Below are 24,605 nucleotides of genomic sequence, written 5' to 3' on the forward strand. Positions count from 1 at the left end.
TACCTGTCTGATCTGGTGGGAGGACACCAGAGGTCAAGACTGCAACAGAGCTGAGGGACCACAGGCTGATCCCAGGCTCTTGAGAGACTGCGTTACTTGTGGAGGTGCCTGGGCCAGGTGGCCATGTGGATATTCCTGTTCAACAGATGAGGAAATGAAGTTCAGCAGTGTTCTGACTTGTTCAAGATCTCACAACTAGTATGTGGGAGCTGCCACGGAACAGCCTAGAAGAGGATGGGAGCTGTGTAGCGAAAAGGACCAGCTTTAGCATTAAGGAAGAAATACCAAGGGAGACCAGACATTGACACTGACCTTGTAGAGATGGGCCTTAGAGATGTGGGTAGAAAGGAATCTGAGGAGAGCCAATGTGCTCAGTTAAGTCTTCAGGTAACCCCAGGGATGGAAGCTTCTGGATACAGCTGTACAGTTGGTGTGGCTCAGAGGTTGACCCAGCCCAGCTGTGTGGCACAGGCCTGTGTGGGGAGAGCTAGATTATGTGTAGATCTGCCTTGGGACTTGAGGTGAGAAGAGGAAACAATCTTGCCTGGAGGCAGTAAGGGCTGAGGCTGAGCTGCAGCATTCTGTCCTCTACTGGGCACCCAGGACGACCTACTGCCTGCTGTCAACCAGCAGCATGTAAACAAAGGTCCAAAGGCGGGCAGGCCTTGAGCACTGTGCTGGGGAGGTTTTAGATGCTGTTGCCTGGCGGGTGCGGGGCACGGAAATACAGAATTGTATAGACAGTGTAATCTCGGCAGCAAAGGAGAATACTCCTGAGGGAGACCAGAAGGAAAGAGACCTAACACCTTCAACAGGGAACTGGAGAGAGCACCCAATGAGGCCAGAAAGGGCCTCTGGGCCAAGCTCATTACTGAGCTGCTCCCCAGTGGCCGGCAGGGCCCTGGTGCTGCAAGGGCGCACCCTGAGTGTAAGCCACAGGTCAGGACAGGTGGTGCTGGGTCTAGAGCAGTGGGGTCAAAGGGCAGTGGCAGTGTCCGCTGGCAGAATGCCAGGGGGAATGCTTTGTTCTGCTGCCCCATCTGGCAGCTTGGCTTGAGGAGGCTGGAGAGGGAGATGGAAATTTATGTAGGTCAGTGCTCAAAGGAGCAGTGGCTTTTGTCTCTGCAAAGGATAGAATAAAGGGAGTCTTATTCTCCATACTCTCGCTAGACTGAATGGTGCCTATTCAAAAACACCAGTGTGTTGGGCCAGAGTTAGGGTAGTACCAATCCCTCCTGCCCCCTCTTTCCAACACATCTTAATGGGCAGGTAGAGAGACCAGATCGGGTTAGGGCCGGCCTCTACGCTGACTGACTAGCAGCCTCCCAGTAGAATATTACCTTAGTTAAGCACCCTGGAGGAGGGCCAGGGGAGGTAGTGGTCCTTAATCTTACAGGCCCACTCAAGCGTGTTCCAGAAGTTGAGTCTCATTACCTTAACTCACAGGGGATGGACAAACAAGCCTGACAACCTGTTGATAGTAAGAAAAAAGAGAACAGACTCTAAAGAGTCAGCAGACCTGAACTCCCAGAAGCCAGTCTGGAACGAGACCACCTGAGGAGCCTGTCCCAGCTTGACATGACTGTGAGCCAGGCCCGTGCTGGCTGCGTCACGTGAGGCAGCCTGAGTTCGTCTGCTCTTGGCAGCAGCCTATGGATTTAGGGGCAGTTATCCCCATGCCTCTGGGAGGGACGGAGGCTCACATGCTCAAGAACTCAGGTGTGAACCAGACCTGGCCCTGCACTGGCCAGCGTGGCCGTTCCTAGCCCCACATAACTGGAAGGCTGAAGTAAAACCAAAACTTGAGTTCCTCAGTTGTGTCAGCTGATGAGCACCTGATAGGTGGCTAAGCGTGCCTTGTTTATTTTGCCCAGGGAAGATCTACAAGGTGTTTCCATTGCCACGAAAAGTTCTACTGAATACACTCCTCTCCACGGAACTGTTTTCCTTTTATTCGAATAAACCAGCCTTGAGTGGCATGGGAGCCTTTCTTGGTAAGGAGACCGTATAGGTTTTGTCCTTGAGTGGGTTTTTTATCTTAAAGACCAGTCTTGTTTCCAAATTTGGGGGAGGCAGAGCCTCCTGGAGTCCTGTGTTTCCCAGAGGAGTAGCTCCAGTAACCTCCCTTTTCTTATAAAGCCCTGTTTTCCTACCTGATCCTGGTTCCCTCCCTTCAAACCAGGACCCACACCCTATAAGAGGAGAACACAGAGACTTAAGTCATAAAATTCATTTTGTTTTCTTTCAAAGGAGGCTACATTCCTGGCAAAAAGGGCCAGGCTGAATACAAGTCTTGCCAAATAAGAACATTTCTGAGAGCAATCTTTTAAATACAACTTTAAAACGAGCCTGCAAGTGAAGGGGCAGGTGGCTGTGCTCTGAGCTTCAACAGCTCAGTGTCACTCCGTGCCTGACCACAAGGGGGCCTACGGGGGAGAAGGGGTGAAGGATGGGGTAACTGAAAGGTCTTTTATTTATAGGAGGAAAAAAAAAAACTTTTAAAAGAAAACAAATACAACCAAACCAGCACCCAGGTCGGAAAGATCTATGTAAACCAGCAGGAGACAGACTTCCCCAGCGGCACCCACAGCCATGAAGTCCTGGCTGGGAAAAGACCATGGCTGGTAGGTTCTGGAAGACTGCTTGGAGAAGAAAGGCCGTCTCCCCCCACCCCCACCGCCACCCTCCCCCAGGCCCCACTACTGTGTTCTTGCCTTCGCCTGCTGGCCCAGGCCCACCCCCAAATGAAGCAGAACGTGTGCGGCCAAAGGCGAGGGGGGGCCGCAGTTCTAGCAGGGGGCCACCAGCCTTCGTTTCCGGATACAGGCCCAAATCCACTCCGGGGAGACCTGCTGGGCCTCAGGGTTCTTGTCCCTGCTACCCAGCACATGTGTGGCTGAGGCCATGTCAAATTCCTGCACCAGGTCCCCATCGAATGCCACAAAGTAGCGTCTGAGACGGCTGAAGTCTGGTGTGGAGGGTGGCAGGTAGAGCCGCACCCCAGTGAAGATGTCCAGCAGCACCTGCAAATGTGCAGCGGTCAGGCTGGGGCTCCACCCAGCGCAGCACAGGCAGACAGGAAGGTCTGAGAACCAGAGCCAGAGATGGGAGGGAGCCATCTCAGAGCTGACTGGAGGAAAGGACCATGTATCAAAACCCCAGTCCCCCAGCCACTCCAGAGGGCACATATCCTATCCGTCTAGAGGAAAAGGAGGGAGCATGGCTGGGTCCCCACACAGGGGACCTGGAAAAGAGGAGAATGTGTCTACTCAAGCACCACCACCCAGGGGCAGGGCCAGTGGCTCTCAGACTCCGTGACACTGGCTGACGGAGCAGTGCGCAGCACAAAGGCAGCTAGACGTGGGGGTTAGGAGCCCTGCTCTGCTGTGGATGGGGGCAGGGGCTTCCGGTAGGGAAAAGATGGGAAAAGTTCCCTACTTCTGCTGGGGACCGGGTGCAGACTCCACTTGGCAATCTCCGATGCTGGCTTTGGCTAGGGGGAGGAGGACTGCTGGGTCCATCACACCGGACAGAGATCCAGTGTTTACCTCTGTACCCTGTGGGCCAGCAGCTCCCCCAGGGCTAAGCCTAACTGCCACATTCAGGAGCAGCTCAACAGCTGTTTTTGACCGAAGACAAACGGGGGAGGACAAGAAGGGAAGGGCGTTGCAGGTAGGACGCCAGTCACCTGGCCAGTGCCCCTGACCCGCTCCTCGGGGCGGGGCTGGTTCTGCTTTGGCCCTGAGCACAAACTCACAGCTGCACTCCACCCAGACCGGCTCTCTCCCTTCTCTTTAATGCAAACTGTGACTCGGGACCTGCAGCCCGCTGGGTGCCTGCAGCCTCTCTCAGTGAGGCCAGGCTGTTCTATCTCCTGACTGCTGGCACCGCTCTCCTTCCTCTGTGCGGGCTGGCCGGCCGCCTCTGCAAGGTAACGAGAGGGCACAGGGTGGAGTGGCTGTCCCATGGGACAGGCCCAGGGTGGGTGAGCAGCTGCTGCGGGCCACAGGGTCTGGCCGCCAGTCCCCATAACACCTTCACTCCTCCCAGTGCCCAAGGGCAGAGGGCTAGGAACACAAAGCTCCGGGCCAGATGGGCCCCTGGGACACTGCCATTCTTCCCCTCACCTTTGCTGGGCACGCGGTCTCATCAGGAGCCTTCCGCTTCTGCCCCACTTTCACAGTCCGCTGGTGGCCTGTGGGAGACAGCCTGCAATGAAAACCAGAGTAGGGAGGAAAGCTGCTACCCCTGAGGTCAGGGCAGCCGAGGGAGAGGCCAGGTCCCGGCTCTGCTGGGAGCTTAGGGGAGCTGGCCAAGGAGGCTCTCGGCAGGTAAGGCCTCTAGCTCAGAGGTGGTTCGTCCCCAGGTCTGACAGGCTCTCCCAGGAGCCGGTCACTCAGTTCTACTGAGCAGATGGAGGGGCCCGTGGCTGGACACAGTACAGGAATGGGTTCCGGGTCTGCAGTAGTGGACAGAGCGAACCACGTGACCTCAGAGCTGCCTGGCGAGACTAGGTCCCCGTCCTCTGAGCTCTGCCCTCACAGCACACTCTTTACCACCCACCCCCTTACCGCCTCTGCTGTTGGGGCTACTCGGCCTTCCTCCTGCCTTCTTGGCACTGGTTGAGGGCTGCTTCGGGGAGGCCCTGGAGGCCTTGTGAGCCGCCGCAGGCCCCAAGGTACCCTGGTTCTCTCCGCTGCTGCCCCCTGTGGTGGAGCTCCCCTCCTCTCCAGCCGCCACCGTAAAGTCCGCTCTCTCCTTGGACAGCTGGTACAGTTCCTGTGGGGGGTGACACCGAATGTCAGGGGCTCTCATCCTCTTCCTAGCTACAGGCCTCTGAAGCAGGTTAGGCCCATGGGGCTGAGGAATAAAAAGAAGAGAGAAATGGCAGGGAATAGAGGCTGGCTTTCTTGGTGCTTTTCTAAATTTTGGCCATTCCTTGGATCATGAGTACAAATCACTGTTCTCTGCCCCATGGTTCTTAACAGCATCATAGACTATAGCCTGGGACCCAGCCCTGAGCAGCAGGGCAGGAGGCTGAGAACAGCACACTTAGCTCTCTTCTCGGAGGCCCTGGGGCAGGCAGGTCTTCTCCACTGCCCTCTTTGCCCTGTCTTGGTGGATGGCAGTGGGGGGCTGGGTAGAGACATACGGGGGGCGGGGGGGGTGGGGAAGAGAACACATGAGCAGGCCAGAGAGCCAGGGTTCTGAGGCTGGGACAGTGAGGTGGACAACACACATGCAATAGACACTGGCACCTTGAGCTGGGGGAGGTTAGTGGCAGATTTCCAGTCCTTATCATCACGGATGCGGGTGCAACGTGGGAATCGGATGGAGATCCCGTCGGCAGTGTGAGCCTCAGACTTGGAGAACTCAGCCCCTGTTATCTCCCACACGGCAGCTTTCTGTCAGGATTCAGTCACTGGTTAAGAAGGACCCCCCGCCCCCACACCAACCAGCAAGAAGCAATACAGACTAGCACTGGCTAACAGGCTGGAGATGGGTTCTAGTCCCACTGTTGCTGCTGATGCTATGGGACCCAAGGGAGGTTCTGGCTCTCCTTTTGGGCCCCAGTTTCTCAGTGCATGGAAGGAAGTGGCCCAGGTAACTTCCAGAGCAAACCATTTCTGAGTGTCTGGGGGATGGCTGGTGTCATCCTGCCCCTACTAAGGACAATTCCTCAGTGTGGACTGGCGCATCCCTTGGCTGAACAGTCCAGATCCCCATCCTGGGCGGGCTGACAGTGAGGCTGAGATGGCTCTCTGTGGTGCTAGAGAATCTCCAAGCTCCTCCTGCGGGCAGGAGGAGCCCAGGCCCCTTGGCTGGTACCTTTGGGTCTGGGACTATAAAGTCAGGATAGTAGATCTTGTTGATTTTCAGCCAGCTGGGTATCTTGCTGGGATCCTGGAAAAGAAAAGATGCTGTCCTGGGACCTTCCCAAGTCAAAACAAAATTTAAACCCCCCTTTATGAGGAGCTTGTGTGAAGAGGTGACTTCACAGAAAGCTGATCCTCACCCCATGGGATCCTCCCTGCCCTGAGAGGGCATGGCCAGGGGGGCATGCGGGCCAGTTTCCACAAGGTCGGCCCTCAAAGCCTCTAAAGGCCTACGACTGCTACCATGGCCAAGCAGCTGCTCTCCTTTCTGCGGACACAGATAAATGAGAAGCACAACCAGTCTCGGGGACGAGGTCCAGTCCAGGCGTCTGGGCCGAACAGCTCCCTTCCTCACCTTGCTGATCTTCACCATGTCCAGTTCCTTCTGCAGGCGGGCAAGGGTTGCGTCATCATGGCCCCCTGCACACTTGGTGACCGTGCACCACTTCTGGCTGCTTGGGTCATAGCAGCCCATGAGAAAGATGGACATCATGCCACCTGGGGGCGGGAACATGGGTGAGTTAAGTGGTGGATGGAGGGAGCCACTGCCACCAGCCCCACGTGCCCAGTGAGGGGCAGCCTGCTGGAGGGGAAAGACCTGAGCCTTGGCGTCAGAGAGTCGAGCTCACCTCCTAGGCCTACCTCCTGCTAGCTGTACAAGTTTAACCTATACGAGCCCCACTCTCCTTTTCAGTAAACTGGGGCTCATCATGTATAACTTGTTAAGCTCTGGTGAGGAGTAAAAAATTAGAGTCTAGCACACAGTTGACTCCTCAGAGCCCAGCTTTCCTGCCAGTCAGATTTTGAGGTTTTTCCCTGAGGAAAAAGTGGCCAGGCTCCCAGAAACTAGCCGATGATGAGCATCTTTGTGCCAAATAGCATGGGGTATTCCTGCCTGACCTCTCCCTGCCCAAGTCTGTAACTCTCCAGTGTCCCTGCCTAGATGACATGCTGGGTTGGGGCCCTTGATCCCACAGCTGTGGGCACCATAACCGGCCGTGCTGGCAGATCAAGCTGATAAAAAGGCCAGCTACACCTTGAGCGGTGGTGCCTTTCAAAGAAGTACCATCCCAGGGGCTGGGGGCCATCCTGACCTTTGCTCCCTTGCCCATAGAAGGCCCCAAGGACCACCAGGTCAGCTGTGTCAGCCATGGCCCCCTCGTTCAAATAGTCTTTCTTCACTTTCAGCCAGTGCCGCTTTCCAGGCTCATATGTACCCTGAGGGAAGAGCAGGAGAGAGACCTCAAACTAGAATGGAAACTCTAGGAGGGTGGGATTTACCTCTTCATTCGACAGATCGGCTTTACCAGTGCCCAGTCCACTCTGAGCAAGAGCCCTTAGCTGCTGTCCCAGGGAACATCGAACAACGAACCCATCCTCCAGATGTGAAACAGAGCCTGTGAGACACTGGAAAGGCGGCCCTGCTGCACCCAACCTCAGACCGCCACCGCCCTCTGCTGGCCAGGGCTGGAAAGGCTGGGGGAGGCGGAGAGCCCATGGGAGAAAGCAAGCACAGGGTGTGAGCAGCTCACCTTCACATCCTTCAGCACCAGCCCTTCCAGCCCCTCTCGGATGACCCGGTTGATCATGTCAGCCAAGTCTGCAGCTTTCTGAGGGTAATAGAGAGACGCTAAGGTTGGTGTGTGAACAGAGAGCACCATGGTGGGAAGGTGGTGGTGGTTCCCTTTTGCACACTAGTAAAGCACCTGCTGCAAATACCCCAACTTGAACACACGAACAATGGTCTTGCAAAGCAGTTCTCCCAACCAGAAAGTGGCTGCAGCTTTGAGACCCAGGGAGCCCAGCTAGGAAGGATGTTTCAGGCCCTGTCCTTGTAGGTGGAGACTAGGAGACAACCTATACATAGCGGCAGCCCCCATGAGAAAATGAGGACTCCTTCTCTCCGTCACATCTGACCAGGGGTTCTCTGCTCTGCTTTCGAACCACCAGGCTGCTGTCTGGGGTGGGGTCTTTACTCACAGTGACTTGCTTCATTTCTGAGAACATGATCCGGTTGGGAATTTCAACCATGTTATCATGAAGAAACTTCCGCCGCTCACACAGAGGCCTAAGGGGGACGAGAGAGCTGAGGTCAGGTCAGGACCCTCCCACCCCATTCAGAGTGTTGAGGAGGGAGGGGCATGACCAACTGCTGCTTCAAGACAGGGTCTGCCGTGGCTCCAAGCCCCCAGCCTCACAGTTCTGCCTGTTGGGATGATAAGGGTTCCCTTGCAACGGACAACCATGAGCTGTCGTACAAAGCCACTTCATCCTTGCAGTGCCTGTTTCTGTCATGGAGCCGCAGAAGAACTGGCCTTTAGCCCAGACCGTCTGGTCCCACATGAAAAATGACTCTCACTCTCGTTTTTCATCCATGCAGCTGCCGCCCCACCACTGCTGGCCCCCGAGCCCAAGGCTGGGTGGTTCTCTGGACCGAAGTTCAAGGCCCAACAAGTCTTTCCCCTTCCCCTCCTATTTTCTCCCCGCTCCCCACTCAGTGACGGGGCCAGTGTGGGAGGGCGGGAGCAGGGACATAGGTCTAGGTGTGCAAGAGGCCAATCCTGGTTTCTCATACCCAAGAATCTGCATGCAGTGAAGTCAAGACCGCTAGTTCTCCCTCAGATGGTCCCCACCTCCAGGCCTCTTCTAGTCCCAGCTTCCCGGCCACCTCTCCCAAAACCAAAACCGGGCTAAAAAGCATCTGCCTTATGCCCCCACGGGTGCTGTCTGAAACCCTATAGTGTTCACAGTTTGTTTCTCTCAATAGTCCACTTTGCTAGAGCACAGAAACTTCTGTGAGGATCTCGGTTTCCTCTGAATTAAGTGCTCAGGAGATCCAGTCAGCAAAACGGCTCTCAAAGTCAGTGGGGAGTTGAGTGTGTGGCAAGTATGCAACCTCTTGGCTCCCTCCTCCCCAGCTCCTGGGTACAAAGAGGCATATGCTTCAACCCTGTCCCTTCCCCTCCTTCCTGGCCAATCTGAACACCCCCCCCCAACCCAGGAACCAAAAGCAGATCTCTCTACCTGTCCATCAGGCTGACATCATTGAAGTAGATACAATCAAAAACAAACAGGCAAACATTAGCATCCTGGAAGGCAGCTTTCTGTAAGGGGAAACGAGGTAGTAGATACATGAGGCCCAATATAAGTGGGTATAAAACATGGACCCAGGGGGCTCAGTTGTTAAGTTTCTGCCTTCAGCTCAGATCATGATCCCAGTGTCCTGGGATCAAGCCCCACATCAGGCTCCCTGCTTGGCTGGAAGCCTGCTTTCCCTCTCCCACTCCCCCTGCCTGTGTTCCCTCTCTTGCTGTGTGTCTCTGTCAAATAAATAAATAAAATCTTTAAAACAAAAAACACGGACCCGGAAAGCAGTGGACAGAACAGTCCTGTATGTGTTCAGAAGTCCCCGGGCCACAAGGGCACTTGGCGGACAGTCCAAAATGGAAGCCAAACCAATTCTGAGTTCCCAATACTAGCTCCTTTTATGTAAAAAACAAAAAACATGTCTAAACTCAGGGCTAAATTCAGAAATAGTTCAGAAACAAAGAATAAGCCCCACCCTGAGTGGATTCCCCTCCGCTGAGAGCAAGGGCGCACAAAGATACATGTACATGTGCTCACACCTGCTCATTCCTGCACATTCCTGGGCACCAAGCCAGTACCTTGTGCACTCCAAGAGTCCCAAAGGGCAGCGGTTTGCCTGTCTTTGTGTCGATCAAGAGCACCTCGGAGTCCAGGATCATGCTGTGGCCTCCAGGAAAAGCCTGAGGGATGTAGTCCTTGAAGTGGGCCACCTGGGGGGCAGAAAGGGCACTCAGGTGAGGGAAGAATGGGCGGCAGTGACCTAAAGCTGAGCCAGAAAGCAAAAGCCAGGCCCCAGAACGAACACAAAACACCAATATGTGGAAGCCAAACTCATGTGCAAAACACATCTATGCCTTAGCAGCCACTGAGACGAGAGGAGAGGCGTTTGAGACCCAAGCAGGAAAAGGTCAGCCTGGATGGAACCACTCTGGGCCATGGAGGAGAGCTGGGGGGCAAAAGGAAGAAAGTATGTGGAGGAGGAGGTAGAGGTGGACAAGCATGGAAGGGAGGAGTAAACATGGGCAGGCAGACATTTGTGGGGGAGAACAGATGAGCTTTTATAAAAAGATGGATGGAAAGGAGTAAATGAACCCTCTCCGGAGCAGCAAGGAAACAGGAGGGTCTTCTCCGAGTGGGAGCTCAGAACCCACAGCCATCTTCTAAATGAGTAAGAAAGGATGTTTGCAATCGAGAGTCTTTCCCGATACAGGCAGGACCCCAGTCTCAGAGTCCACACAGGGAGTAGTCCCACTGAACCCAGGGTGGCCCCTGCCAAGCGCTGCCAGTGTTGAGTTCCAGAGAGCAGGACTGGGCCCGAGTCCTCCCCTGGGCAGGGCACACAGGCCCTCAAAACCTATGATGCTTGGAGTGGGGACAAGAAAGGCCTGTCCCGCTGTCCTACTTGGCTTCGATCCTCAACCCAGCTCCTTACAAATCACAAGTACAAGAGAGACCCAGGACAGCTGGTGAGGGAGAGCAGGGCCCAGACTTCTTCCGGGTAACAGAGGGGCCCACTGGGCAGCTCCCCAGGAGCAGTTCCGGGGCACTTTTACTGGGCCCCACGGAGGCCAATGCTTAGCTCTCCTCTGGACATCTGAAATGAAAAGCCCAATGCTCAGAGGTCCAACAGGAAGACAAGGGTGAGGGCAGCACAGGAGTCCCACGACACATCCCCTTCACCCCCAGGGCTCTGAAGAATGGAGTCGGTGCTGGCGCCTGGGTGGCTCAGTGGGTTAAAGCCTCTGCCTTCGGTTCAGGCCATGATCCCAGGGTCCTAGGATGGAGCCATGCATCGGGCACTCTGCTCGGCAGGGAGCCTGCTTCCCTTCCTCTCTCTCTGCCTGCCTCTCTCTCTATTTGTGATCTCTGTCAAATAAATAAAATCTTAAAAAAAAAAAAAAAATGAATGGAGTCAGTCCTAGTAGAGAAGGGGCAGCTAGCACAGGAAGTCCCATTACTCACTAGCTACTGGGGTCAGATGTTCCAGCTGCTTTTCCCTGAGGAAAGTCCAAAGACTCAGAGAGGCCCTGGGTGCTGAGAAGGACTAAGGGGCGAGGTTCTTAATGCCCCTTAAAGGACAGGAGTCTGGGCTCTCATCTGTCCCCGCTGGACTGAGTTTACATCAGAATGTAAGCTTCCAAGTACTTCTGTCCCTTTTTCACTACTGCACACCCATTACCAAAAACAGTGCCTAGCCCAGACTAAGCCCTCAATAAAGGTTTATCAAAAAAACTCATGAAGTACAGCCTACCAGCCCTCTGTCCCCGGGAGGTAATTTAGCACTGGGGAGCACACAGGACATGGAAACACAAGACAAGCACTGCAAGTCGCTTGCCAGGTGAGCTCACTGTCCTAGCATCACTGTGGGCAAGGGGAACATCAAGGTCCCCTGGGGCTCTGTGCTGACTAACCCATGCCTGGGCTCTTCGGCTGTCCCCATGGAGCAGCCCTTCATTTTAAGACTCCAAAAACAAATAGATTCCTTCAATGACTACAAAATAAACTCAACTACAGCCCAGAGCTGAAATGACTACAGAACCCCGGCCTTGAGGTTCTTCAGGACAGGAAGAGAAAGCCAGTCCCTGCAGAGGAAGGGACCCATACCTTGTGAGGCAGGACAGGCTTGAGGCTGCGGCTGAAGTAGTTGAAGTGGTCCCCGTTCTTATGCACCTGCACTCGCTCCCCATCGTACTTGATCTCAGAAAACATGCCATTAGGACACTTCTTCATCGCGTGCTCGATGGACTTGCAGGCCTCAGCCTTGGGGTGGGGAAAGAAAAGCCTGGAGACTTACAGGTGCTCTTCAGTGGGAGTTGCTCAGCATGGACAGCCCCAGAGTCCAGGTCCTGGGGCCTGTCGACCAGAGAATAACCTAAGACCAGGCCGCTGAAGAGGCGGGGAATGGACAAGGCTAGGCAATGCCATATTCGGACTACAGCGTTGCAGCAGCAGACACGGGAGCTGGCTTTTTGAGGACCACTAACGAGGTCTATTTTAGAGCAAATAAAATTCCACTGAAACAGCATTTCATTTTTTTCTCAGTAATTCAGGATCTTACACGGCCTTGGCTTGCTATTAAATGCATCAGTTATCTTAGCATAGGAGGTGTGTAGAAGGGAGAAGAGGGTGTAGGTGACAGGGAAGCTGGCAGGGTGGCAGCGGTCAGGGATCCCTAAGACAGGACACAGGAGGGCTTCTTCACTTCCCAGCGCCATCCTGACTCAAGCTGACGATGGCCAACCATCTCAGGGGTGGAGGTTGTACATGTCAGGTCATACACATAATTTCGCTGCATCCTTGATGTGCTATCTTACGTCAGAGACATGGATTTCCTTCTATGGATGGGAAAACAGAAGCCTGAAGAGCCTCAGTCCCCACTTAAAGGTATACAGCTCATCTAGGGCAGGAATGACACTCACGGCTGGGCCCAACTCCAAAGTCTGTGTGGCTCAGCACAAAACTATCTACCCCATGCCACCCTTGGAATAAATGATAGGTTTTAAACCAGACTCCAAGAATTCCTATAAAGGGCAGAAAGGCCACTACTGCGGTGACAGATGTCCCGTCCCCAGGATGGAGATCCTACTACTTTGGGGCTGGCTGTCCCACATTCCGAGCAAGACAGGACACTTCCCTAACCCAAACCCAGAAGCCTAACCACAGGCTGTAGTACATAAAGCCCAGGCAGATCTCATGAAAGTCACTGTGCCCCACTGAGGCAACCCCACGGTTCTCACTGGGCATGGCAGCACTGGTGGAGACCCCCATTACACAGAGGAACTAACGTACAAAGGGAAGCCCAGTTCTGATGAAATGAGCAGAGGCTCAAGATGATCTTGGTCAGACATGATCTTCATTCCTTAAGCTTCCTCTTTCCAGAAGGAAGAGGCCAAGGCGCCTGATCCTAGGAAGCCAGGCTCTGTCGCCACCTCTCAGAGCTACTTCGGGGTAGGTCACAGAAACTTAGGAGTTACTTAACACACCCAGCTGTCTTCAGGAAAGATGACCAGTCAACCACTCTAAGTAGATGCTTCAGAAGGTTTCATAACACATTCACACGAGGAAATGAAAAACCCAGAATGGCTAAGCAACTCATTCAAGATCCTATACCCTGCTGGTGGCCGAGCCAGGCCTCAAGTTTAGACGTCTCTGCTAAACCACACTGTCTTCTCCTTCACCTTTAGAGCCCTGTGGAGATTCACATCTGCACTGTGCCTGGCCCCAATCCTCCAGATCTCACAAGGAAGATCGGAACATCTGGAGTGGGGCCAGAGCAGCAGCCTTACCAGCATGGGCTGCACTGGTGTCATCAGGGAAGCCTGGACGCTCAGAGCTCGTCTCCGGCCTGGCTCCTTCTCCACCTCCTGCTCATTGCGGAGGACCCTCTCCACCACGTCCTGCAGGTTGCGTGAGGCTTTGAAGGCTTCATAGGCATTGGGGTCAAGGGCATCTAACCTGTCAAGGCAGAGAGGAGCAAAGAAACAAAAACCACTGCCTTTGACTTCATTGCTTTAGATAACGGTCAGTTCTCACAGAAAGGAGGGATCTCAGTAAAGTGGGAAAGCTAATGTTCCACTGTCTAAAAGCCTTTTGCAAGGGAAAATGTTTTTGTAAAACTTAGCAATTTTGAGATCCTGGGTCTACGTGGATGCCACCTTAGCAAAGACGGGCTGGAGAGGGCAAGCAATTCAGACAGATTTACTGAATGTATTCTGTACTTTCAGTTCTAACAACTTCGTAAGAAGGTCATCATGACATTTTATACGAGAAAACATAGGCTGAGCTAGGTCCAAGTGATGGGCCACGCAGGAAGGAGCAAGGTAGAATTAGGACTTGAATCCACCTCAGGACTCTGAAGTCCTGACACCAGATGGCAACAAAGGAAGCGAGCAGCTTGGCTGTCAGGGGAGGGCTGGTACTCACACGTGCTTTGCACCCGAGTTCATTTTCAGATCATGTTTGATCAATCTGATGATGCACTTGAGGTCATTGGCTGTACACCTAAGGGTGAGGCACATTCAACTTGGTTTTCCTTCCCCGGTGACTCCATCTCCCCAAGCCCATCCCCATTGGGCAGCTCCCCACCTGGAGGCGATGTCCTGCAGGGCCTGCTGCTGCTCCTCCTCCCTGGTGAGCCTGGAGAGCCGAAGGAGGAACTCGTCCACCTCCTGGATGGTAAGGAGGCTTTTGGCAGCTGGGGGGAAAGACTTGCTCTGCTCAAAGAAGACTCTGATTGTCTCTGACACGTCGCCCTGTCTCCAAAAACCAAAATGGTTGTAACCCCAGAGTGGCTGAGTATATCCCTCCAGCCCCCAGGACTAAAGATGAACCAGAGATTTTAAACACATACATACTAACTTCTGTCCCCACCACACACATACTAACCTCGTTCTTGGAGAATCTATCCCACCCACAGTTCCTGGAAAGGGCACCTCTATCCACCACAGGATCTGGCCACCTGCCTTCACTGAGGGATGATGCAAGGACTAATTCAGAACTGAGCCAATCTGATTCCTGTTAGAACCTGAACCTAGAGGGACACCTGGGTGGTTCAGGCAATTAAGTGTTCGACTCTTGATTTGGGCTCAGGTCATGATCTCAGGGTTGTGAGACTGAGCCCCCTCTCGGGCTCACATATTGGGTGTGGTGCCTGCTTAAGATTCTTTCCCTCCCTCTGCTCCTCCCCCACAAACCCCCCTTCTCTCTCAAAAAGAAAATATTTTTAAAAAAATAAAGAATTTTAACTAAGAAACAAATATGGTCATCAGATAAAGGGGTAGGGGGAGTACTTGAATAGAAACTTTCCATGAACAACCAAAAGCTGAATGTTATCCCAAGTTATACTAAAAAAAAAGCAAGAAAAAGTAGGGTCCAGAATGGGAACCCTAGCAGAGACTACGGGAGGTCTGAAATCCAGTCCCTCAAGATCCAGGCTTCTCAGGGCTCTGCAGGAGTATGACTGCAGTCCTCAGAACCTTGTGAAACTGACAGCTGTCGCCTCCCATTCAGCTCTCACCTCACATTCAGCTCTCATAAAGGAAGCTTGCTCAAACAGGTTTCAGTTTCCCAAAACAGTATGTGCCCCAACCAGAAAAAAGAGATTTCAGGTGCGTGGCTTGGCAGAACCCCACCTGGAACGCCGCCTACCCTCCCGTTCCTCTGACCTGCTCTAGGTCTCGTGCCATATCATCTGGGTTGCAGTTAAAAATGCGGCTGAAAAGCTTCACAATCTGCTTATCGTTCAAGTTGTAAACACTCTTAATAACACCCGGCAGCAGCAACTTCACTGTTAGGTACACATCACCGTGGAAACCATCTGGAGACAGAAGAATGGAGATCCTCCTGAGAAATGGAGCTTAAACAAATACATATACAAACTCAAGGATCCGAGAGAGAGGTCTACGTCATGGTCTGTGCTGCCAAAACACCCTGTGCGTTTTCGTTACAGTGGTAGAGACCATAGCATTTGGTGGCTTGTGGCTCACGTGTCTACCTCCTCTGGCTGAGCTCCCACAGGGCAGGGCCAAACTTCCAGTTCAGCGTCCCCAGTGAGAAGCACATTACAGATGCTCAGTGATGATTTGTCAGATGAATCAAGGAACTGGAAGATTCTATTCCAGCTGTGCACATGGGTCACAAAAATCTGATCAAACATGCAGGACAGTAAACTTTCCTCTTGGTCAAATGCACATGTTTTTCTAGCCTCCTGGGGATAAAGTAAGGACAGAAGAGGAGCGATACCAATGTGCTCTGAGCAGAACTGGTGCACTCATGGGGCCCAATAAAGAAGTAGAAATGCAGAGTTCTCAAAATTAATAGGAATTTCAATGGGTGCCTGGCTGGCGCAGTTGATAGAGCGTGCAACTCTTGATCTCAGGTTGTATGTTCGAGCCCCACTTATACAGCCCCACTTACATGGGTATCGAGATTACTTAAAAATGAAAAATATTTAGGACACCTGGGTGTCTCAGTTGGCCAGGCATTTGCCTTTGGCTCGGGTTGTAATCCCAGAGTCCCCAGTCAAGCCTGGATTCAGATTCCCTGCTCAGCGGGGAGTTTGCTTCTCCCTCCCTCCCTCCCCCACCCGAGTGCAAGCTCTTGAGCCCACTCTCTTCCAATAAAACCTCTAAAAAATAATAATAAAAAAAAGAGAAACAAGGAATTTCAAGACGGTATTAACAAAGGATTAAAGCAAGCATGAGGTCCCGTGCAACTGTACGATTCACACGGCAATGAAACCAGCCATGGCTCTGAGCTCTTCAGAGGAAAGGCCCATCCAGGATGTTCTAGGTCCCACCTCCGGCTGAACCTTTCCGAAGAAAGTCCTGGATGATCTGGGTCTTCGTGTTGTAGCTAGGATTCTCAGCCACCATGGCACACAACTTCCGAAACTCTCGTAGCAGACAATCCTTGTGCTTGGGGTCACATCTGCTTGAGGACAGACTTGCCTTAGGGGGAGGGCTTGCACGGGCTGCCCCAGAGTTGTCGGGCTTGGCTGTTGGAGAGAGAAACAACAGGGATGATTCCTTGTTGAGACGGAAGAAAGGGAAACTAGGAAGCACTCTGCTGGCACTCTATATGGAGCTGCCCTGCAGCGCCCAAATTAGCCCTGTGGGGTGGAGAACCTCATGCCCATCTCACGAAGAGGGCAACAGGCCTCACAGCAGTTAACGGTAAAGAGACAATGGCTTCGCACTAGTATGGAGGCCCAGCTGCTGCGCATTTCTTTACTCAAGCACCGCACAGAATAAGCGAACCTCAGAGCAATGGTAAAGCTGCAGAAAAGTGGGGATGAGGACGGAAGAAGAAACAAAGGGCCATGTTAGTTGGAGGGAGACTGGCGCAGACTGACAGGCTGGAAGGAGCCTTAAAGATGACCTGGTTCCATCTCTTCTATGAGGAGCCCATGGCCTGAGAGAAGGCATGCCCGAGCCCTTGCCGCTCCCACCCACCCATCCCTGCTTCTCAGTGCCAAAATAAAAGGTATCAGCAAGCAAGACTTTCCTCCAGACACCCCCAAATTAATGCACAACTCTTGAGTGATCCTCTCTCCCCTCTTTTACAAGCACATTTCATTCTGCAAGCTTGCAAGAGAGCCATTAGCAAGCAGGCTGCTGATGTAAGCTTCCTCTTGTCTAGGGTCTGTAAATTCTAAATCCATCCTCATCTCTGACCTGGCCTCTGAAGAGGATTTCAGGGGACAAAATTCCAAAGCGTCAATGCTGAGCAGGTTGCAAGACTTTAGAATGCCCCACTTCTCTCAGCTCCTCCCCAATTTCCCTCCCTGGGACCCAGATCCATCCAGGAATGTGCTGTCCTTATTGCCACCCAGACCCCTCTGTATTTCTGGCTTTGGCCTACCGCCAAACAAAAAACAAACCTCGGAGTTTTAAAATAAGAAAATCCCACAGATCAAGGCAATTTTTGCAATCTTCTCTCCAGCAGTCCTCGTGCAAATACTGTAGGGTAAAGGAGGCAGCAACTACTGTTCCCCCTTCAGATGACGCCGCAGAGGCTCGAAGGGAAAGCCACCTGCCCCCTTGAACAAGCGGTCACGTGACAGCCCTGGGCCCAGAACCCAGGTCTCCCGACTTCAAGTCTGTGCTTCTTTCACTCACTTAAAGCTACCTCTCTGAGCAACTTCTGAGTCCATGTGTTTGCCTTTACTTTCTTCACCTGAGTCAGTCACAAGAATGTCTCCAAATAAGGGCACCAGGGTGCAGGGTAAAAAAGCACAGGTGTTGGAGAGTTAAGCAGACCTCATCATCAATACTAACTCCATAATGAACCAGACACCAGCTTTCTCATTTGTCAGATGGGCCCCATAAAAGTACTTCCCAAGGTTACCTGCAGAACAGACGAAGCTACAAAGTAAAAGCCCCTTCCCAATGCTACCTATTACGTAAGGCCATGCAGGACATCTTCCACACTCTCATCTTTGGTTTGGGCAAGGTTAGGGATGCGATTTCTCAAAATCCTTTTATCACCAAAATACAAGGAAGTTATAGGGCAGGTTATAATCATCTCCATCTGACCCAGGTGACTACTTCAAGGGGGAAAAAGTCTTGAAAACACAAACATCTTTTGGCTGCAACAGAGATTAATGTACTTTAAAAAATGCCAGTGGAATGCTGAAAATAAGCCATTACCTTCTTCTGCTCAGAGGGAAGCGAATTATGCATGAGGCGATAGGTAGCACAGAATTTTCACTCAACCAGAATCCCAAATAGGATTCCAAATTAAAAGGACTCTAACAGCTAAAGTATCTCTAATCTCTCACCTGAAAAACCAGAAAATTTCCGGGGATTGCTATTGGTGACGAGTGAGGCACCTTTCACTGGAGAGGTCACCTGGCCAGTGGCTGTCAGCTTAGCCTGGACGACGGCTTTCTTCTTTGGTGTGCCTGTGGCCTTAGAAGACAGATCTGTAGGACCCACCCCCAGAAAAAGTATGTTTCAGTGAAAGATCTCTGAGAAAAGCTTCCAAAGAATTTTAACGACTGTTCTTAACAGCCTTGCTGGGAAAGTTACTAACATGACATTACTGCAAGGTTGGTTGTGGACTGGCTGTACTTCTTGAGTGGACTAAGAGAGTCCTGGGTGGGGGGTAGTGTTCAGGGGACAAAAGACCCCATTACTCTTTAACTATTAGTAACTTATATTTTCATCAGCCCTCTCCACCTCTTATCCCATATATGATGATCTCCAGATCTGGGTAGAATCAGAACCCACCTTTCCAGAGATAAAACCTGGGGACCTCAGCTCCAATTTATAGCCCCAATTTATAGATGAACAAAAAAGTGAAATGAAGATGGAGAACAGAGCATGTGAGATTGGCACGGGCATGGAAAGTCCCAGCTGCTGTGTTTTTTGAGCTGTGTGAGTTTGACTCTACCTTGTTTTCCTCTTCCTCTGAAGATTAGTCAGAAGTGCCAAAAACTAGAGCCAATGGCCAAGTCAGGGCACGGCAGGATGAGGAACTTGAGAAAGAAGTATATGCAAAGTAGCTTTCTCTCCTCGAAGTCTTTTCTCCTCTCAAAGAACAACGATACGCAGGTGTCCATTTTTACAGCCACTGCCACAGTCCTCCCACAGTGACCAGAACTATACTTAATTGAAGATATGAATATTACTTTAAAGATGAGCACATGGAAGGTCATAAAGGACTAACTGGATTTGGAAGTATTGGTGTAAGATTTCTAAAATACACACACATGAATATGTATGTATATGTGTGCATATATATGTATCTCAGTATATGCACGTGTTTGTGTGTAAATATCTATTTTTCCAGTTCTGTCTGCTTAATGGTCTAAAGGCAAAGATAACCTCATGGCAACAAGGATACACAGCATCTAGATTTTGGTCTCTAAAGCCATTCCCCCACTAAGAGGAACCAGCATTCTTCAGAGAAACGGGCCGGTTCCAGAGCTGTGGAAGGATACATATAAGGTAAGCCTAAGAGGGGCACCTGGCTGGCTCAGCCAGTGGAGTACATGACTCTTGATCTTGGGATTGTGAGTTCAAGTTTCACAATGGGTGTAGAGATTACTTAAAATCTTAAAAAAAAAAAAAAAGTAAGGTAAGCTTAAGAGCATACTATTATGCTATAAAGTAAAAAAATACTTTAAAACACTAAAAAAAATGAGCCAGGCATCCAGGACACAGAAACCAGATCAAAGGGTTTCCCATGTGGCCCAATATGGGACAATTAAGTAAGGAAATAATAAAATACAGTAAAATTATAAGCACAGAAAAAAGTAATCTGTGAATCCATATGATAATAAATTGAAATATAAGAGGGGGTGATGGTAGGAACTCTATTCTTCAAAAATATCAATGTGATGAGAGAAAAACTATGGAAAAGTTCTGGATTAAAGGAGGCCAAAGAGGGGCGCCTGGGTGGCTCAGTGGGTTAAAGCCTCTGCCTTCAGCTCAGGTCATGATCTCAGGGTTCTGGGATCGAGCCCCGCATCGGGCTCTCTGCTCATCAGGGAGCCTGCTTCCCCCTCTCTCTCTGCCTGCCTCTCTGCCTACCTGTGATCTCTGTCAAATAAATAAATAAAATCTTTAAAAAAAAAAATAAAAATAAAGGAGGCCAAAGAGACAACAAAATGTGATACCTGATCCCAGAGTGGGATTCTACTGTGAAGGGGAAAAAAGCTACAAAGATACTGTTTGACTAATAGACAAAACTGGAATACAAATTGTGCGTTAAAGTATTACATAAAGGATCAATTTATCAGAGTTGATTACTGTATTATGGTCACAAGAGAGAATATTCCTGTTCCTAAGATACATGCACTGAAGGGGTGCTTGGGTGACTCAGTGGGTTAAAGTGTCTGCCTTCAGCTCAGGTCATGATCCCAGGGTCCTGGGATCGAGCCACGCCATCAGGCTCTCTGCTCAGCAGGGAACCTGCTTCCCCTCCTCTCTGCCTACTTATGATCTCTGTCAAATAAATAAATAAAATCTTAACAAAAAAAGATATATGCACCAAAATATTTAAAGGCAAAAGCCAAAATATGTGCAACATACTCTAAAATAGTTCAGGAAAAAAACAAGCTATGCACGTGTGGAAAGAGGAACAGTGCACGTAGGAACACAAATGATAATGCAAAGAGAACAAATATTAACAGGTATGTCTTAGATAAAAGCTTATGAGCTTTTTTCTTTTTTTATTCTCATAACTTTTCTGAGTTTGAAATTCTTTCCAAAAAAATTAAAAAAGGAAAGAAAGAAAAAAAATGGGACTCTACTACCCTTTTTTCTCAGCACCATTACCCTGGAAAGGCAGTGGTCCCCACCCACCTGCAATGTGCTGGCTTATCTGTTCCTTCTCATTGTCTTCCAGCTCTTCCCAGCCTTCCAGCTCTGTGAGGTCCTCAATTTTTTTTGTGGTGGCCCGAGCCCGCTCCAGTTTCTCAAACATGCATTTAATGTGATACCACTCTTTCATATCGCCCCCGGACTCTGAGAAGGGATTGGGCACCACTTTGCCGATCCTGCATACCCCCTTCACAATCTTTTCCTTGCACTTTTTGCAGCCGGCTGTGCCACGCTTGGCATAGTCCACACAGAACCGTTGCTCGGCCATCTCACAGGGGCCACTGCAGAGTCCCACATGCACCCCTGGCAAGAAAACAAGGCAGGTGGCACGTGGTCTTAGATGGCCTTCCTGGAATGACAGAGCAGGCTTTCTTCTCTGCAGGAGGCAGGGCCCATCAAGCAGATCTGTTTCTAACCAATGGCTGAATTGTCTTCTGTCAGGCCAGTGATATTGCTCTCGGAACAGGCTCAGTTCTTTTCGCCCCAGTGCGCGGAGGGCTGATGGGAAGAGGATCTTGAAAGTCAAAGTCATACAGCTGCATGAAAGTGTAAGACACAAGAAGAGTGAGATATAAATGAGGAACTAGGCTACTACATCCCCAAAGCCCACAGCCCTCCTACAGTCCATGCTGACTAACCAAACATTTCCCAAAGCATTAGATTTATTGCATACAGGATGAACAAAAGGAAAGTTCAGTTTGCAGAAGTGGGTTCAAATATCTAATGTACACATGTACATCTAGTAAATCACAATCAAGAGAATCAAATCCAAACAACATAAAAAAGCTTTTCTCAGACCATCAGCAATACCTGATACTTTTAATGGATGATGTCTGTTAAATATTGCAAGATCCTGAAGTTTCTTTCTAGTCACCAAGGAAAATTACATGATGTTTGTGAGGTTTTTAACGTAAAGTAGAACATATATGCCACCCTCAGAAAATAATTAAGTCACTATACCAATCTATGATGTAATCAGATGACCCATTTTGAGAGGCAATTAAATGGAATCTAGAACCAGAATGCCTGGGTTCATATTGTAGCTCATTAGCTGTGTGACCTTGGTAGGTTACTTAACCTAACCTCTCCCTCCCTCAATTTCTTCAACTGTCAAAATGTGGATAACAAAACTACCTAACTTGTCACTCTAAGAGTAAAGCCCTTAGAAAAGAGCTGGGCAGGGGCGCCTGGGGGGCTCACTGGGTTGAGCCTCTGCCTTTGGCTCAGGTCATGGTCCCAGAGTCCTGGGATCAAGCCCCGCATCGGGCTCTCTGCTCAGTGGGGAGCCTGCTTTCCTTCCTCTCTCTCTGCTTGCCTCTCTGCCTACTTGTGATCTCTGTCAAATAAATAAAAATCTTTTAAGAGCTGGGCATAGAGCACAAGTTCAGGACACATTAGCTCTTATGACCATCAGTAAAGCAGTTATCCTTCAAGCAGAGGCTCCCTATGGGCAATCAGCCTGTTCATAATGTACTTGAATCAGGGAATGCTGAAGCAACTGGACAGCAAGAATCAAAGGAACTGATAAATCACCCCAAATGAAAGCAGGGATCATGTCCACACGGTATCCTCCAGACCTTTTTATATTCATGTTTTCCAAAGTATTTTTATTGTTCTAATTTTAAATATACTGGAAATTATTTCCAACCTGCACATGCTTTGTAGTGGAAGTCCTTATTGGTTTATAACGACAAGCCCGCTTTACTTTCCGTAGTGGGAAGCAGGTGGATGGGAATCGGGTTTGGGAGTGCGGACGGTGACTTTCCAGTTTAGGGACTGTTAATTTCTGAGAACTCGGTTCTCGGGTTTCTCATTTCTAAATAGGAAAATAACACCTACTTCACGGGATGACTGGGAAAATTAGAATGAGCCCATGGAAAGACTGGGGGATGGGTGGGCTCTGAACTCCCTGAAAATGTACACAAAATGCGCGTATTCATAAATGTACATTTTGCTGGAGAGACGGTGAATAACCCCGAGAAGTTCAAGAACTACAGTGGTGCGGTATGTGAGTCCGGCAGGTCCATCAGAGGAGCTCAGAACGAATTCGGCTTCCACACGGTCCTCAGGAGAGCGTTTGGGTAGCGTGCCCCCCTCCCCTCCACCGGCCCGAGGTCCGAGGCCCAGGCCGACCTGGGCCACGAGGAGGCACCGTGAGGCTCGGAGCAAGCCCGTCCGCCCCGCGCCGCCCACCCCCCACAGCGTCCGCGGCGCAGCGTTCCCTCCAAGGTGGTCGAGCACGAAACCGCTGCGGCCCCAACGCAGCCCGGGTGGGAAGCGAGCGCCCCGCAGCCACAGTTCCCGGGGGGGGGGGGGGGGCTTCCCCGACGCCTTCCGGGAGCGAGCAGGGGCTACCGGCCGGCGCGGACGCGCGCAGGAGGCGGGGAAGAGAGTTCCTCGGTTCCGGCGGGCCGGGGGCGCAAGGACACAGCTCGGGGCGGAGGAAGGGGCCGCGACGGACGGAGAAAGGCTCCAAAGCTCGCACCAGGGAGCATCGGCTTCGGGCGTGCAGACCCGGGCCGGCTAGAGCGGCCCCACAGGGTCCCCGGGGACCCTCCCACTCGCGGAGCCGCGGAGGTCCCGGGGAGCTACGGCCCAACCCCCGTGGGCTCCCGGGGGGCAGCCACGTCACGGAGGGTGTGCCCCGGGGCTCGGCGGGAGGGCGGGGGAGGAGCCGAGGGGGCCGGTTCCCAGGCCGCGCCGAGCCCCGGACCCCCGGGACGCCAGGCCGCCGCCCTCCCGGTTGTCTGGGCCCGCCGCCCCCGCCGCGCCCGCCCCTCACCTGCCTTCCCAGCTCAGGCGCACACCGCAGGCCTCACACTCGGCGCCCACAGGCCGCACGCCACCACGACGGTTGTAGCGCCTGTCTCTTTAAATCCGGGTCCTAGAGCCGGCCGCAGCGCGCAGGCGCAGAGGTCCAGGCCCAAGCGCCTCCACGCGTCCCCGCCCCCCAGCCTGCCACTTGGGCGGTGGTCAGGTTAGGCGCCGTGTGGGTTTGGGAAGCAGAAGGGCTTTTTGGGTGGTTTCCCGCCGGGTATGGCGGCGGAGGAAAGCGGAGGTGGGGGAACACGGCAGCAGTTGGAGTCTCAGCCCGGCCTGAGGACCCCCTGATTTGTTCATGATGGCAGAGATGATCCAGGCCTTAAATATGGTTGAGAAAGTGTAGTGTAAGGAGCTTGCGGAAAGCAAAGAATGCGTCCTTCAACCTATTTTTCTGTATTCCCTCTGTCCTGTGTCCCGCACAGTACCTGGTACATAATAAGTATTCAATTAATAGTACTGAGTTGGGGCGCCTGGATGGCTCAGTGGGTTAAGCCTCTGCCTTCGGCTCAGGTCATGATCCCAGGGTCCTGGGATCGAGTCCGGCATCAGGCTCCTTGCTCAGTGGGGAGCCTGCTTCTCTCTCTGCCTCTGCCTGCCTCTGCCTGCTTGTGTTCTCCCACTCTCTCTCTCTAACAAATAAATAAATAAAATCTTAAAAAAAAAAAAAAGTACTGAGTTGAAAAGAGGCGCTAGATATATACAGGTTTAAAGTGTAAAGGAGTGATGGGGAGAGTAAACCGTCGTATTGTTCGAAGTGTACTGTCTCTTAAACCTCAGCTTAACTTTTTGAGGGACTAGAATGGCTATTTTTACAAAAGAGTAGCAGGCTCAGAGAAAGAGAGTTTGAGTTCGGGCATTTAACAACAGCAAACGGTCATTGTTAGAGAGGTAAGCCAAAATCAGGTTCTGGAGGGAATTCTGTGCTACGTGAAAAAAAGCTTGGCTTTTTTAATGTAAGGGATGGAGAACCATGAAGGGCCTTATGTAATAG

At 51.6% G+C, this 24,605-nt stretch overlaps 1 protein-coding gene across 7 annotated transcripts; it reads right to left on the minus strand.

Annotated features, from left to right (window-relative positions):
- Nucleotides 1–2,215: 2,215 nt before the first annotated feature.
- LIG3 (DNA ligase 3) lies at nt 2,216–23,710 on the minus strand. 7 transcript variants are annotated; one of them, XM_059379391.1, is made up of 20 exons: nt 23,578–23,708; nt 20,774–21,327; nt 18,244–18,387; nt 16,261–16,458; nt 15,128–15,279; nt 14,049–14,215; nt 13,887–13,964; nt 13,250–13,418; nt 11,568–11,723; nt 9,542–9,673; nt 8,901–8,980; nt 7,857–7,944; nt 7,409–7,486; nt 6,971–7,094; nt 6,232–6,374; nt 5,830–5,904; nt 5,259–5,405; nt 4,572–4,779; nt 4,128–4,195; nt 2,216–3,023 (listed from the first exon to the last, which is right to left on the minus strand). In XM_059379391.1, exons 2-20 carry the CDS (start codon nt 21,321–21,323, stop codon nt 2,790–2,792), a joined length of 2,991 nt encoding a protein of 996 aa, XP_059235374.1. In that variant the 5' UTR covers nt 21,324–21,327; nt 23,578–23,708; the 3' UTR covers nt 2,216–2,789. The 7 variants fall into 7 exon arrangements, 5 of the variants coding, with proteins under 5 accessions (XP_059235374.1, XP_059235373.1, XP_059235376.1 ...); XM_059379390.1 differs by having other exon boundaries at nt 23,574–23,708; XM_059379393.1 differs by lacking the exon at nt 23,578–23,708 and adding an exon at nt 22,925–23,445.
- Between the last annotated feature and the right edge of the window lie 895 nt (nt 23,711–24,605).

The sequence above is a fragment of the Mustela nigripes genome, chromosome 16 (assembly GCF_022355385.1).
Source record: "Mustela nigripes isolate SB6536 chromosome 16, MUSNIG.SB6536, whole genome shotgun sequence".
NCBI lineage: Eukaryota > Metazoa > Chordata > Mammalia > Carnivora > Mustelidae > Mustela > Mustela nigripes.